The following is a 17356-nucleotide window of genomic DNA, read 5'->3' as shown; positions in this document are numbered from 1 at the left end:
TTGATTGAACAATATTATCTTCAGGTTATTGTTAAAAAAAAAAAATTAAAAAAAACCAACGTTATCAACCTGCAGCTAAATGGTGTTTGAAGTAATAACATGATAAAGGCGCAGCTGCCCTAAGTGATCCAAACACAGGACGGGTTAAATGGACAGTAGCGTCAGGAAGTTGGGGGGGTTCACTGGCTTAAGACCCTGATCTCTGGCACACAGCCCCAAATATACAAGGATAATTGAGACAAGCCTCTAATCTTCTTTGCTTATTGTGTACAATTCATATTACACAATAAATCAATTCCTTTTCTAATTTCTTACTTACAGTGCATCTGAAAAGTATTCACAGCGCATCACTTTTTCCACACTTTGTTGTTACAGCCTTATTAAAAAATGGATTAAATTCATTTTTTTCCTCAGAATTCTACACACAACACCCCATAATGACAACGTGAATAAAGTTTACTTGAGATTTTTGCAAATTTATTCAAAATAAAAAAATTGAGAAATCACATGTACATAAGTATTCACAGCCTTTGCCATGAAGCTCAAAATTGAGCTCAGGTGTCATCCTGTTTCCCCTGATCATCTGATGTTTCTGCAGCTTAACTGGAGTCCACCTGTGGTAAATTCAGTTGATGTGACATGATTTGGAAAGGCACACACCTGTCTATAGAAGGTCCCACAGTTGACAGTTCATGTCAGAGCACAAACCAAGCATGACGTCAAAGGAATTGTCTGTAGACCTCCGAGACAGGATTGTCTCGAGGCACAAATCAGGGGAAGGTTACAGAAAAATCTCTGCTGCTTTGAAGGTCCCAATGAGCACAGTGGCCTCCATCATCCGTAAGTGGAAGAAGTTCAAAACCACCAGGACTCTTCCTAGAGCTGGCTGGCCATCTAAACTGAGTGATCGGGGGAGAAGGGCCTTAGTCAGGGAGGTGACCAAGAACCCGATTGTCACTCTGTCAGAGCTCCAGAGGTCCTCTGTGGAGAGAGGAGAACCTTCCAGAAGGTAAACCATCTCTGCAGCAATCCACCAATCAGGCCTGTATGGTAGAGTGGCCAGACGGAAGCCGCTCCTTAGGAAAAGGCACATGGCAGCCTCAGGACTGGCACAAGGCACAAGGACTCTCAGACCATGAGAAATAAAATTCTCTGGTCTGATGAGACAAAGATTGAACTCTTTGGTGTGAATGGCAGGCGTCACGTTTGGAGGAAACCAGGCACCGCTCATCACCAGGCCAATACCATCCCTACAGTGAAGCTTGGTGGTGGCAGCATCAGGCTGTGGGGATGTTTTTCAGCTGCAGGAACTGGGAGACTAGTCAGGATAAAGAAAAGATGACTGCAGCAATGTACAGAGACATCCTGGATGAAAACCTGCTCCAGAGCGCTCTTGACCTCAGACTGGAGCGACGGTTCATCTTTCAGCAGGACAACGACCCTAAGCACACAGCCACGATATCAAAGAAGTGGCTTCAGGACAACTCTGTGAATGTCTAAGAGTGGCCCAGCCAGAGCCCAGACTTGAATCTGATTGAACATCTCTGGAGAGATCTTAAAATGGCTGTGCAGTGACGCTTCCCATCCAACCTGATGGAGCTTGAGAGGTGCTGCAAAGAGGAATGGGTGAAACTGGCCAAGGATAGGTGTGCCAAGCTTGTGGCATCAGATTCAAAAAGACTTGAGGCTGTAATTGCTGCCAAAGGTGCATCGACAAAATATTGAGCAAAGGCTGTGAATACTTATGTACATGTGATTTCTCAGTTTTCTTATTTCTAATAAATTTGCAAAAACCTCAAGTAAACTTTTTTCACGTTGTCATTATGGGGTGTTTTGTGTAGAAAAAATGAATTAAATCCATTTTGGAATAAGGCTGTAACATAACAAAATGTGGAAAAAGTGATGCGCTTTGAATACTTTCCGGATGCACTGTATTTATACCAGTTTAATGAATTATTGTGTTTTAAGTAATATTAATAGCAAGATGGGGAGCTCATCTTTAGTTTCTTTTCTCCTTTCATAGGGTAATATTGATACTGATTTATGCTAGTATTGGACATTTTGTATTAATAGGTAGCTTTCAATTTCTAATAATTGGATTCTACTTTCAACAATGGTATGTTTAGGGAAATTGAATAACAATTAGTCACAGACCCTCCACCATTGACACACATCAGTCAATGCCATTTTCACATCACCTGAATTGCGGTCTGCTGTGTATGAAAGTCATGGAGACACCTCAAACCTCTTTGTGCTCCATTTTTAACTTCATTATAACATGCTGTTTAAAACCACACATTTAATGTCATCTACCAACAAATGGAATTGCATTCTATTATCGCTTTTGCTTTTGAATATTACAAAATGTAACAACTGACTCTTGGATGAAGTAAATAAAAATATGCAATGTGCCATTTTTCATAACAGCTTAGATGCGTCCTGCCCCTGAATATGCAGATATTGTCTAATTTGATTAATATTGTTTTGTTTCACATACATCCCCATCTTGGGAGTTATTGCACCATCATTTCCACTTTTTCATTCACCATCACAGTGTTGCTATTCAAAATGATGCCACAGTAGTGCTGGTGTCAAAATGTCTGGATAATAAACACATCTTTTTGGTTCAAGTAGCTAGTTCAAACATATAGAGATTAGATTAGATAGATTAGATAAACTTTATTAATCCCAATGGGAAATTCAAATGCATACAACAACAAAAATGCAGACTCAAAGGACAGATAAAACAATCAATCAATCAATCGACTGATCGATAAATAAAATAAATAAATATGCAGATATTTGAAAATGAACTTAACAAGTACATCAGAGGTAACATTAAATTGCTTGATAACAGTGGGCACAAAAGACCCCCAGAGGCTCTTGTAGCGTGTCGTGGTGGAATGAGCCTGTAGTTAAAAGTGCTCCAAGATAGCACCTCCTGGAGGGGATGGAAGGGATTTTTCATAACGTCATCTAATTTTGCCACCATCCTCATTTCCACAACAGCTCCAGGTTTTGTCCTGTGATAGAGGAGGCTTTCCTGATAAGTTTGTTCAGGCATTGTGTTTTTTTGGCATCCAGATAAGTTGCCCCCCACATTTCGCCTCGGGTAATTTTGACTCCCCCCACACATTTCGCCACCACTATATTTTGCCCCGGTATTTATGTACATACAGTATCTATAATTGCAATTAAAAATGTAATAAACCTTACCCAACATTGAAAATAAAAAAGTTCACTCAGGTAGTGTTCTTATATGACTCACAGATCATCATGTTCCACTGTAAAATCATTTGGATTCGGTTAATCGAAATAAAAATGTATATATGTTTACAGAGTGTTTCATTTAAGTGATGCACTATTGCTAATTTTTTTATCATTTTGCTACAAAAATGTTTAAATTAAAATTTTTGAACGTTAAGAACGATTATTCACTTTATTTTTTCTAGAAACTTTCAACACTCAAAACGTCTGGGTGTGGGTATTAGAAGTTACTAGGGTGGGGGAGAAATATCATGGAGGTGAAATGTAGTGGGGGCAAAATGTGGGGGGTGAAATGTGAGGAGCGAATTTTCCATAAACCATTTTTTTTAAGCTTAAGATGCTTCCCCAGGAAACTACAGCATAGAACATCACACTGACTATTATGGACTGGTAGAACATTTCCAGCAGCTTGTGGCACACGTCAAAAGATGTTAATCTCTTTTGGGAAGTCCAGACTTCCGTGGCCCTTCTTGTCCAGTGCCACTGTGTTGTCAGGTCAGTCCAGTTTTATGTTTCTGTGAACCACCACGTACTCTGCAGAACTTACACATCCTCCCTCTAAATGGTGACTGGTCTTTGAGGCTTCTTGGCATGCCAGAAGTCCACCACCAGCTCTTTCATCTTGCTGATGTTGAGTTACAAGTTGTTGTCCCTTCACCACAAGACAAAGTCCCCCACAACCTTCCTGTATTATTAATGCAGCCTTTGATGGATGAGTCTGAAAATTTCTGTTAGTGGCAAGTGCTGCTATTGTACTGGAAATCTATTGTGTAGAAGGTGAAGATGGAGGTGGGATGGTTTCCTGAGGTGCTCCAATATTACACAACACCAGTTCTGACACACAGCCCCTGAGCCTCACAAACTGCTGTCTGTTGGCCAGATAGTCCATGATCCAGGAGATTGGGAGAACGTCAAAATTCAAAGCCTTGAGCTTTTCCCCCTTGTCAATTTAGAGATACTGGATTTTTGCATGTTTTTGACAACACGTTTTGGTTGGCATCTTCTTTGTTTTGTGTTTTTCCTTTCACCCCTTTTTCCATTCTTTTTATTATGCTACAGTGGCTTGTCTCTTACCCGCTCTAGTGGTATGGCCTCCAAAACTATTGTACACCATAAATTCAGTAGCTCCAAAGTCAAAACCTTAATAGGATGGCAACAAAAAGAAAATGTCAGCTTTCTGCAGGTCATCTCTGGACACTGGCTTTTCTTTCAGGTCTCAGGAGTTAATCAAAGCTGCAATCCTGGACAATGACTTCATGAAGAACCTGGAGATGTCTCAGATTCTGGAGATTGTGGACTGCATGTACCCTGTTGAGTATAATCAAGGAAGTTGCATCATCAAGGAAGGAGACGTTGGCTCGCTGGTGTATGTGATGGAAGGTGAGACCCCATAGCATATTTATATCTTTACATGCAAACATTTTGTCATCAGGATCTTCTCATTGAACACATTTGGCTGTAACTGAACAATAATGAAAGAGGAAGGCAAATGGTTGATGTGCACAGAGCATTGCACTCCTGTTTATGGGCAGAGCTTCCCGTTCTCGTGTATTCAGACACTCTATTTGGAAACATCAGGTTTAAACGTAGCAGCCATTCTGAAATTCCAATTTAATGTTTTCAGTGAAAACATTTTCTTTAAAAAAAGAACCTAGGCAAATTGCTTTTTAATGGAAGAAAAAGATTACCATTTATTGAATTACATGATATGGCAAGCAGGGCTTCAATAAGTGAAATCGAACAGTGCTCCGAATGCAGATGCATGTCAGACATTTCTACTTCTAATAGTGCATAGCATGCTGAGCTCATAAGTGGAAGTGCACTTTATAAGAATAAATTGAATTGAACTGAATTCAAATTACCTGTCAGCACACAAATAGACACTTATTTGAAATATGGAAGCAGAGCAAATATACACAAACCCCAGCAAATGTGCCTTCTCAAATGAATATCCTGATTGGTGAGATGTTGTTGGCATTCATTATTTCTATTACCATTCACCCTTCATACCAGCCCTTGCTCGTAGGCAGTTGGAGGTCTGGGCAGTTTAGGTCTGGGCTTTGGATGGTGGTAGAAGAAAGGGGTGCAGTTTCTGGAGTAATGTCCTGTCACACAAATGAGTCAAAGACATCATGAAGGTTTGTGGCAGCTACCCATATATTGGCCGCAAAATAGGCTTAAATTAGAACATAGATGTTCACAGATGTTCCGAGTCCAAAACAGAACTGAGGGTGTTGCAGTAAAGATGGCGTCTTTATTAGGCAGTACAGAAAGTGATGTCATCAGCAACAGACCCGGAAGTGATGTCGTCGGAGCCGCCGGAACTGGAGGTGACATCATCCTCAGTGCCGGAAGTGCAAGTGACGTCATCAGGCGCGCCAGAAGTGGAAGTGACATCATCAGAGGAGCCGGAAGCAGGTGGGATTTACTGAGAAAGGTCTGCAAGGAACTGAGAGAGACAGTCAGTGCACCCCACCGCCCCCTGGTCTGGCGTGGAATTATTATTACTCAGGCCCTTTAGCTGCCTCCTACTCACACGTCTGTGACAGTCCACAATTTAATTTGAATTAATTTTTTTATTTCTTTAGTTTTTCCAATTTTACCCGATCCACCACCATCAAAGCATAAGTAGCTGAATTATAAGCGGAAAAGTCATAGAATCAGTTTTTGACTATGTGACTTTCAGCAAGTGACTTAATCATAACCTCTATACTTATAGAAAGAATGAGGAAATATTTGTACTATAAATCTGACTGAAATGCCACCCAGGTTTGGTTTTTGCCATACAGTTGGCGCTACCTGGATAGGATCAAGCCCCCACAAGCCAGGGCTGGAACGACCTGTTCTTGCAAAACACCTTTTGATAATTCTGCTTGTAGGGAGGTGCTATAGATGCCCTCCATTATGTTTGGGACAAAGACACATTTTTACTTGATTTACCCTTCTGTTTCACAGTTTAAAATTACAAATCAAACACTTGATATGTGATCATTGCAGACTTTCATTTGAGGCTATTAGCGTAGTTTTCGCTCACACCATGTAGAAACTGACAGCACATTTTCTACATGGTCGCCCCATTTCAGGGCACCATAATGTTTGGGACAGTCTATTAAAGTTGTCATATTTAGGACTTTTTTGCATATCCCTTGCATGCAATGACTATCCATTGTAGCAGTAGGGGGCGCTAGCGCTCCCTTGAACCCTCAGGTACCATGCCAAACACCTGATAAAAGTGCCACAATTATTCTTTTTATTAAATTAATAATATGCACCAAGCACCCTCCACTCCACCCTATTCATAAATAAACCAATAACAAATCAGAATAATCACAATCCTCCACTCCCAGACACGTTGCCCTCCTACCACCCAGCTCAGCTCGCCGTCTGGGAGCTCCCACAATCCTTTTATAGTTCCTGACACGGAAGTGTTTCTCATCCTTCAGTCCATAATTCCCTATCTCTTCCGGGTCAGATAAAAGTCCTTTTTTTCACCAGGGCATAGGGCAAAAAGAAGTCTTTGGTCCTCCCTGCAGCTCCCTCATGTGGCCCCTGTGGTATCCAGCAGGGCTGAGGATAAAAACTACAAAGTCCATGACCCCCTGCTGGTCTTAGGGGCACCTCCATACTGCAGGGAGGGCTCCATCTGGTGGCTTGGGGGACTTGGCCCGGATAAACTGCCGGGGACAGTCCACACCATCTATTTATTTATGTATTTCTTTATTTAAAGAGCTTCTGTTAAAAGCCCATTTTTTTCCCTGCAGACAAGTATAGTTCAGTCTATCTGTTGTAAATGTAAGCAAAGACAGGGAAATAAGTGAAAAAAAAATACTGGTCGTGCCACAATTGTAATATCTGTGCTCCGTGTTCCTCCTTAGCTGTTCCTTGAGTGAATGCCAACTTCTGGCAGTTCTTGTCAATATGAACTGAGGTTTTGGCCAGCAGGAAAATTACAGCAGTGGTCCTCCCAAGTTTTTCACTTCCCCTTCGAAAGAGAGAGATGACATAAAAGTTAGCAGTGGTGCTATGCTTAATTTCATTTATATACTTATCTATTTGTCTTGCATGATCTAAAATATATAGTGCCTATCTATCTATCTATCTATCTATCTATCTATCTATCTATCTATCTATCTATCTATCTATCTATCTATCTATCTATCTATCTATCTATCTATCTATCTATCTATCTATCTATCGTGGTAGCCGGACCAGACACCACTCCGGGTGTCCCTGCTCCTCTTCCCCCCAGCACTTCCTGGTGTGGCAGAAGTGCTGAGGTCCAGGGCTCCAAAGGCATGGAGGCGCCCCCTGGCGGCGACCACGGGCCCCTACAGGGTGGAGCTTCAAAGCTCTGTACCTGTGGCCCCCAAAGGAACCAGGGCGGTCGCCCCCAGATGGTCTGGGGAAGGCGCAAGCCCTCCTCCGGTCCTTCTGGTTGTCCCGACCCAGCCACCTCTGACACTATCTATCTATCTATCTATCTATCTATCTATCTATCTATCTATCTATCTATCTATCTATCTATCTATCTATCTATCAACATTTATTTATATAGCACATATTCATACAAAAAAATGTAGCTCAAAGTGCTTTACAAAATGAATAGAAAATTAGAAGACACAATAAAAAATAAACATAAGTCAACATTAATTAACATAGAATAAAAGTAAGGTCAGATGGCCAGGGTGGACAGAAAAAACAAAAAAAAAACTCCAAAAGCTGGAGAAAAAAATAAAATCTGTAGGGGTTCCAGACCAAGAGACCGCCCAGTCCCCTCTGGGCAATCTACCTAACATAAATCAAACAGTCCTCTTTGTATTTAGGGTTTTCATGTAAGGACCTGATGATGATGATCACGTGGACTTCTGGCTTTCAGTCCATCATGTTGGTGCATCAGGATGCTTTGAGTAGGTGGTGGTGGCGCAGGCCGCCACCACAAAGAAACTGGAAAAAGAAATAGAAGAGAGAGTTGGAGTCAGTATGGATTTTGGAGCCACTGTGAATAATTATTATGAAGAATTGAACATACAGGGTATCAGGATTAAGTTAAAGTGAAGTTATAAAAAGGCCATGTTAAAGTAATGTGTTTTCAGCAGTGTTTTAAAGTGCTCCACTGTATTTGCCTGGCGAATTCCTATTGGCAGGCTATTCCAGATTTTAGGTGTATAACAGCAGAAGGCCGCCCGCCTCACCACTTCTTTTAAGTTTAGCTTTTGGAATTCTAAGGAGACACTCATTTGAAGATCTAAGGTTACGATTTGGAATATAACGTGTCAGGCATTCCGATATATAAGATGGAGCGAGATTATTTAAGGCTTTATAAACCATAAGCAGTATTTTAAAGTCAATTCCGAAAGACACAGGTAACCAGTGTAGTGACATTAAAACTGGAGAAATGTGTTCGGATTTATCTATCTATCTATCTATCTATCTATCTATCTATCTATCTATCTATCTATCTATCTATCTATCTATCTATCTATCTATCATATAGTGCCTTTCCTATCTATCTATCTATCTATCTATCTATCTATCTATCTATCTATCTATCTATCTATCTATCTATCTATCTATCTATCTATCTATCTATCTATCTAGGACTCAATACAAGATTTCTAAAAGAATGACCTAATGATAGAACTCACACTAAAAAGACTCGTCTTTCTTAGACAGTGGAGGTGCTGCTGTCCACTTTTTCAGATGTCTTCTGTATTTTCATTAAAAGTGGAATTTGAGTTTATAATTTTCCACAGATATTTATAACTTTCAAATATCTTCACTGCTTGGACTTTGATGACTGTTTCTTGTGAATGAATGCTGCTTCTTCTAGACCTGACTAACAGTTCTTTAGTTTTTTATAGCATTTAGTTATAGAAAAGACTCATCACACCAGTTAACAAAATCATCTACCACTGGATGAGCACAGGCTTCATTCTCATTCATTAGGCCTACAATCACTGAGACATCAGCATATTTTAAAATGACCCTGTTTTCAAATTCACTGTGACATCCATAGTGTAGTGAATGTACAAAAGATCTGATAGAACACATCTGACGAGGACAACACATCAGACAGTCAACCATTAACTTTCACTTGTGACTTGAAAAGTCAATCGGCCACCCTACAAAATTGAAGCCCAAATTACAATCTTTTATAAGTTCCTCTGTAAGATGGTGGGACTGAAGTTGATGAGAAGTCTACAAACAGGAGCCTTGTGTGAGTCTTGATGCCCTCCAACAGATGAAGTAAAGTAACCATGGTATCCTCTGTCCCGCTATTAGACTGCCATACAAATTGAAATGATCTCATAAACCCTGAGTTTTCTATTTTAGCATCCTCCATATAAGTTTTTAATTGATTTCATAATCAGTGATGTCAGAGCCTCTGTTATAAAGTCATTTATGTTTGTAGGGTTTTTGTTTTTAGCTACATGAATTACTGTCCCCTCTTTTCAGAGCCTTGAAACCTTTGCTGTTTTGATAACAACCTAAAATAAAGTAACAAACAAAGCTGAGCAGCTTGCACAAGATTTCAAGAGCCTTCCATTAAGATAGCAAGAAAGATCCATGAAATGGACAGTCACTTACATCATGTGTGTATAGTGCCCTGAGCTTCTAAATGGAAGTGTGCTTTATAAAAATAATTTTAATTCAATTAAGAATCTCCTATGGGCCTGTTCTGTGTTTATATGCCACCACTACAGAGGCATGTGATGGGGTCCCCCATTATTAGTGCAGTACTTTAGATAGATAAGATGTTACCTGAAAGATAAGAGGGCTGGAGAGTTTAATTAACTGGGTATGAGTGTTTGAAAGCCGGTCTTCTTTCATTGCCTTGTGTTGCCATTAGGCCTCAACACTCTTTTGCAGTTGCTCCATTAACATTTCATCTCCACTTCAGTTCATAACATCAGGCTTTATTAGAATAATTCATCAAAAACCTCCCAGAAGCCTATCTTTCTGCCTCTGCTTTGCAATTAGAAGAGCATGGCTGATACTGTACAGTTCATTGGAGTGCACTTCATCACTCTCACTGAGGTACACTCAGTACTCTGCTTTAGTACTAATGGGTTCCTTAGCAGGAAGATAAGGTACACGCTTCAGCTTATGTCCAGTATGCTTTATGAAAGGTTCATTGATGTTTCCTGTTCTGTGGCTGACTGGCAGTGTGGCCATGTTGTTATAGAGGTGGTCTTTCCTTCAGATTCACTGCACTTAGAAACACATCGAAACACTGGAAGGTATTAAGTATGTGGTGATGGTATTTCCTAGAGAATGGTGTTATAAAAAATATGATTATTATATTACAAGGAACATATCTTAGGGTACATAAGTAGAAAAACCTGCCTACCCACATTCCCTGTATAAAAACAATGAAAAGCCTGGCAAACTCTCACTTTGGCTTGACATCATCGTGGTGAACATTAGAACAATTAAGATGAGAACAGGCCATTCAGCCCAACAAAGCTTGTGAGTTCTACCTACTTAATTTTTCTAAAAAAAACATCAACTTTCGTTTCAAACGTCCCTAAAGTCCAACTGTCTACCACACTAATAGGTCACTTATTCCAGGTGTCTATGGTTCTCTGTGCAAAATAAGGTTTCTAATATTTCTGAGAAGTTTACCAGTTTCCAACTGTGTCCCCCTGTTCTTGATGAACTCATTTTAAAATAACAGACTTGATCCACTGGACTAATTCCCTTCATAGTTTTAAACACTTCAGTTAGGTCTCCTCTTAATCTTCTTTTGCTTAAACTGTAAAGGCTCATCTCTTTTAATCTTTCCTCATAACTCATCCCCTGTAGTCCTGGAATCAGCCCAGTCGCTCTTCTCCAGCTCTGCTATGTCCTTTTTGTAGTCTGGAGAACCAAACTGCACACAGGACTCCAGATGAGGCCTCACCAGTGTGTTATAAAGCTTCAGCAGAACCTCCTTGGACTTGAACTCCTCACATCAGGGCGCTATATAACCTGACATTCTGTTGAACTTCTTAATGACTTCTGAACACTGTCTGGAAGTCGATAGCTTAGAGTCCACTACAATTCCTAAATCCATCTCATAACCTTTGATTCTTCTCACCAACGTTTGATTTTCAGACCCCCATTGTGTATTCAAGCTTAACATTTTTTTTTCCTATGTGTAATACTTTTTATTTAGTTACTTTAAACTTCATCTGCCACAAATCTGCCCAAGCATGTCTGCTGTTCAAGTGCTTCTACTAATTCAATGGATTCCAGACTATCTGTCAAATCAACTACCTTGGTGTCATCTGTAAGTTTAACCAACTTGTTATTTACGAGGGACGTTCAAAAAGTTTCCACACTTTTATATTTTTTTTGGAAAAAGTGAAGGCGGGAGGAATAGTAATTGATCATGTCTGAGAGTGTCATGTGACTATTTCTGTCTGGCAAGATGGCTGCCCTTGCAGTTTAGTATAAGAGTTGTCACCATGTGGTGAAGATGACTGTGAAACTTATAAATTACACCAAAGAGGAACAGCGTTCTGTCTTAACGTTTGTTGTGGGCAGAAGGTGTGCCGGGAGCCCAAATTCATCTCCACATGTGTGCTCAGTATGAGGATAAAGTTCTCTCTTGTAGAGTCGTCTGTGAGTGGACTGAAATATTCGAAAATCACCATGACCACGAGGAATGAAGAAAGAACCCTGATATGAAATCAGCAGTGCATCAGTGGCTATGCGCTCAACCAAAAACATTTTATGCTGATGGCATTAAAAAGTTGGTATGACGCTGAGAAAATTGCATCATAAAGGAAGGTCCCTCGTATATTGCCTTTCAAGTCATGTATATATGTTTGAAATAGCAGAGGCCCCAGCACTGACCCTTGCTGGACACAACTCTTAACATCAGCTAATTCTGATAGGATTCCTCGCACCATAACCCTCTGCTTCCTGTGTCCGAGCCAATTCTGCTCCCATCTACGCACAATGCCTTCCAACTTCTTTTAGCCTGATGCCCAACCGCTCATGTGGCACCTAATCAAATGAAAGTCCAGATAGATAATAAATATCATAAGCTCCACCTTGATCATATCTTTTTGTTGGTTCCTCATAGAATTCCAGCTTGTTGGTAATCATATCCTCTCTTTTCTGAACCCATGCTGACTATTCAGTTAAACTTCTGTCCTTGCCATGTGCTCCTCAAACCTTTCCTTAAAACTTCCTTCCATTCATTTTTCTGTGATGCACATTAAGCTTACTGGACTGTAATGGCTTGGATCTACCCAGTCACCATTTTTATTTAATGGAATAATGTTTGCTAGTCCAGTCAAAATTTCCCCAGTGCATAGTGACTTTCTAAAAATATGCATCAAGGGTTCATATACACTCACCAGCCACTTTATTAGGTACAGCTTGCTGGGTTGGACCCCCTTTTGCCTTTAGAACTACGACACTTCTCCATGGCATCGATTCAACAAGGAACTGCTAACATTCCTCAGGGACTTTGATCTATATCGACATGATAACATCATGCAGTAGCTACAGATTTCTCGGCTGCACATCCACAATGTGAATCTCCCATTCCACCACATCCCAAAGGTGCTCTACGGGATTGAGATTTGGTAACTGTGGAGGCATTTGAGTACAGTGAACTCATTGTCATTTTCAAGAAACCAGATTGAAATGATTTGAGCTTTGTGACATAGTATGTTATTCTGCTGGAAGTAACCATCAAATTAATTTAAATCACCTTTTGTCCCCATCCTGATGCTAGGTTTGAACTTCAGCATGTCATCTTGACAATGTTTACATGCCTAAATGCATTGAGCTGCTGCATTGTGATTGGCTGATTACAAGTATGCGTTAACAAGCAGCTGATCAGGTGCATCTAATAGAATGGCCGGTGAATGAGCTGACCACCTTAAGAACTGGAGGATAAATATGATCTGGTCCTGGTCATTTATTTGATTTCAGCCTATTTAATCTAAGCAGCACTTCTCCCTCTACAAGTTTGAAAATGTTCAGTACCTCCTTAGTAGTCCCTGTTACTGCTGTGAGGTTATATATTTCCTCAGAAGAAATGTGAGTTTAGAGCATCTGTTATTTCACTGACTATATTTTCTAATCCCCCTGGTTGTTCAAGTTTGGATTCAGCCAATAAAACTCCATGTCCAGTTTGTTTGTTCGACGCAAGGCTCTTTGTTTTTGAAATCTTGTCTCTCCTGATTTACGTGTCTCGCTTGGGCCCAGTTCTGTGTATTATTTTGGCTTTCATTCTTTTTGTTCCAATCTTTCACTCTGATTTTTTTTTTACCTTACATCCTGGACGTAGTTTGTTAGATTCCTGCCCTCCTGATTTTCACTTTAGCTTGCTCTCCTGCCTTCACTTTGACTCTTGATTGCAATATTACAAACAATTGCTGCCACCTAGCATAAACGGGGAGAAAATGTAGTGGGTGCAAGATAATAATATGAAAGATGTAAATGTGGCACATAAAGGTTGTTTTGAAATATTTGCTGTAAAAACAAGAAGCGAAGAAGGAATAAAAAGGACACAGTAGTGATCTCAGCTAGGACTGAGTGAGACTTCTGAAGGGACCCATAGCATTAGCAGCCACTCTACAGACCAGTTAGCTTCATCAGCTCAACACCACTCCTTGTTACCAATGCTGCACAATAGAACCCAAAATGCTTGTCCTGGAACAGCAAACCCTGTCAACCCGGAGTGAGATGGCCCTAATGTGGTGAGACTGTGTGCTGCTAAATATCTACCTACTCTTTGTGGCCTCATTCCCTCTATAATGTAAGATCCAGTCCTCTAGTGCAGGGATGTCAAACTCCAGTCCTGGAGGGCCGCAGTGGCGGCAGGTTTTCGTTCTAACCATCTTCTTTATTAGTGACCAGTTTTTGCTGCTAATTAACTTCTTTATCTTTAGTTTTAATTAACTTGCTCAGGCCCCTTAGTTGTTTCTTCTTCCTTAATTAGCAGCCAAACAATAATGAGACACAAAACAAGCCACCACATGACCTGTGCCCATTACACAATATCTGAAAGTAAAGGTGATGGTATCGGTAAAGTTGATTTTCAGGTCACCAAAACATTTTGATGGTTTTCTTAGAAAAAACAGTAAAATCAACAGTTTTGGAAATGTCTGCTGTGGCAGAATGAGAGCAGCAACAGGCCACTGAATTAAATAACAGGTTTAATTAACAACAAGAATCAGCTTCTCATTAAGAAACTGGTCAGAGTGAAATTGGTTGGAGTTTAAAGCCCCAATTTAGCTTGTCATCTGTTGGCCCGTTTCACATCTCATTTCTGTTTGGCTGTCATTTAATGAAGAAAATAATTCAAAGGACTGAATCCTTAGAAACAGGGCTACTAAAATGAAGAGAAAAGAAATTAATTAGCAGTGAAAACTGGTCACCGATTAGAAAAAGGGTTAAAATGAAAACCTGCAGCCACTGTGGCCCTCCAGGCCTGAAGTTTGACACCCCTGCTCTAGTGTCAATCTTCCCAGACCACCTCTGCCTCTTTCACTTCAAAGGCACCTAATATATTTAATTGTACTTATTTGGCCAAAGCCTCTATCCAAAGCAACTTACAATATTTGAGATAGAATTGGTTACATTTCTTTTCTTTTTCCAATTAGAGCACAGGTGGGTGAAGTGACTTGCTCAGGGTCACACAGTGTCAGTGGCATGATTTGAACCCACAACCTCAATGTTTCAAGTCCAAAGCCTTAAACACTGCCCCACAGTAATCAACCAGAACACCTTCACCCACATTGACATAATGACTTGTTCTGTTACTTCTCTCCATCTGGTGCCTTGGTGGGCCCTGCTGCTGTCCTGTCCCTCTTCTCCCATCCAGTAGTGGACCACACATCTCACTGTCTGGAGTGCCTGAAAATTTGTTTTAGCAAGAATCCTCTCAATGTCTGACACACTCACACACTTGACCTGAAAAGCAATGATGATGTCACAACAGGGGACGAAATTCAAAGAAAAGACATCAAATGCCTGAGGGCACAGCAGAGCCTGGAGACAGAAGATGAAAGAAATCTGTCAGCGCACGTTCACAAGTTTGCCAGCTGCTGCTCCTTGACTCCTTGTTTCACATGTCAGCTCCAGCTGGCCCAACTCAGTTACAAATCACTGACGTCTTAAATGTGGGAAATACAAGTACTAAAAAATAGATGTCCACTCCACTCTGCAATTTTCCAGAAACCTTCTTGGAATCCTATCCTCCATTGTCTGCCCCTTTGTATTCTGCAATGGAGTGAGACAACATCCAGCATTCAATGCAGAAATCAACAGTGGAGTGTACAGCAGACCATTGTGGCACACATGTGGCGAATACCAGGGCACTTCCCGTAAGGGTAAGCTGCTTTTTTGAATATTCGTCATAGTAAACATTTCTTGGGCGGAGGCTTGCAAGCTACCCCATCCATCCATTTCCTGAACCTGGTTAGTCCAATTGAAAGATAAAAGAATTGGGATATAATCAGCATCCAAAGGAAGGCACAGATCATCCCTGCATGAAATATCACTCCTTTGTAGGGCACGCAATTACTCCTAGTGGGACAGTTGGGGGTCACTGTTTAAATCTAACATACATGCATTTGACATATGGAAGGTATAGAAACATTTCAAAATATTACCTATATGACAAATACAGTGCCCTCCATAGTGTTTAGGACAAATAAACATTTTTCCTTTATTTACCCCTCTGCTCCACAGTTTAAAACTACAGATCAAGCAAGTGACAGGCATCATGATTAAAGTGTACATTGCAGACTTTCATTTTAGGATATTTACATTCATTTCATCATTACACTTTTTCTACATGGTTCCCCCATTTCAGGGCACCATAATGTTTGGGACACAGTAATGTCAGGTCTGTTAACACTAGAATTACCAGAGCCTACGAAAAAACTCGTAAATCCATCCCACCTTAAATCGCTTCTTAAAACCGTTCTCACCTCTCCGCCAGCGTCTTTTGTTAATCTAAATGTGCTGATAAAAGAAAAGCTGCAAGTAGCCGGCTATTCCATCCGTCCATCGACTTCGAACGTGCACAAACCTCTCCCAGCTCATGCCTTGATTGATTTACTGGGAGTGAAGTGGAGTTTTAGAGTGGAAATAATAGATCGTTGTTTGGAACACACGCATTTCATGTCTGTTCCGTTTCTACAGTAATCTGTGTAAACACATTGTTAAAACAGAAACGTTTTTTGTATTCTACTAGTAGATGACAAAATGTAGGCATAAACTATATAATGTATGAAGCCTGAAGTATCAAACAAATACTTTCACAAAAGCTACAAATCTAACACAACAATTGCGCTTTTATTCAAAAATATAACTGCAGAAACAAAAAGCCGCCTTAACATGTGACATTGACACCTGTTTATTATGGCTGCCTCCGTGGCGCAATAGAATCAGCTGCTGACTGGGACTCAACAAGGTCACAAGTTCGATCCTGCACCACTCCGTTTTGAGAAGTAAACTGCTCTTAGTCTTACTATTATAGAATAAAAACATACATTTGATTTCAGTCTGTAACTGTCGGTGTAATTTATGATACTTGTAAAGGTTAGCTTTGTTTTTTTTTTAGTCAGTTTTATTATCTCAGCCGCGTTCACGAGCCCAAACACACCACACCCCCACATCTTTTCACATAGACGCACTGTAACAGAGGTAAACTCAGCTCCCTTCTACATCGGAGCAAGAGTGCATTGCTTGCATACTAAAGTGTCAGCAGGCACTTTTCGTGGCATTACACATGTATTTTTTGAGCATGCCCTCTGCACACTACTTGTGACTTTAGGCTTTAGGAAGTAAGTAAATAAATAAAGGTAAATCGTGTCATAAAATGATTTCTTCAAAACGTCGAATGTTATTTATTTGGCACGGACATGTCTGCATGCACTTTTTGTGGCATTACACATGTTTTTGTGGCATTACACATGTATTTTTTGAGCATGTCCGTGCCAAATAAATAACATTCGACGTTTTAAAGAAATCATTTTATGACACGATTTACCTTAAGTCGGTGGGGGGATGGAATAGCCGGCTGCTTGCAGCCTGATTTTTATCAGCACATTTAGATGAGAAAAGACGCTGGTGG

The 17356-nt window shown here is 40.4% G+C and overlaps 1 protein-coding gene across 1 annotated transcript in view; it reads left to right on the top strand.

The window, feature by feature from the left end:
• Positions 1–17356, top strand: part of LOC120538748 (cGMP-dependent protein kinase 1-like) — a 156671-nt gene that overhangs the window by 39303 nt on the left and 100012 nt on the right. The window contains exon 3 of the mRNA XM_039768184.1: positions 4481–4647. Coding sequence (XP_039624118.1) covers positions 4481–4647 — 167 coding nt within the window. The remainder of the gene's footprint in view (positions 1–4480; positions 4648–17356) is intronic.

The sequence above is a fragment of the Polypterus senegalus genome, chromosome 11 (assembly GCF_016835505.1).
Source record: "Polypterus senegalus isolate Bchr_013 chromosome 11, ASM1683550v1, whole genome shotgun sequence".
Lineage (NCBI taxonomy): Eukaryota > Metazoa > Chordata > Cladistia > Polypteriformes > Polypteridae > Polypterus > Polypterus senegalus.
Note: the sequence above shows the minus strand (reverse complement) of the source record. Positions and strands in the feature narration are given on the sequence as shown.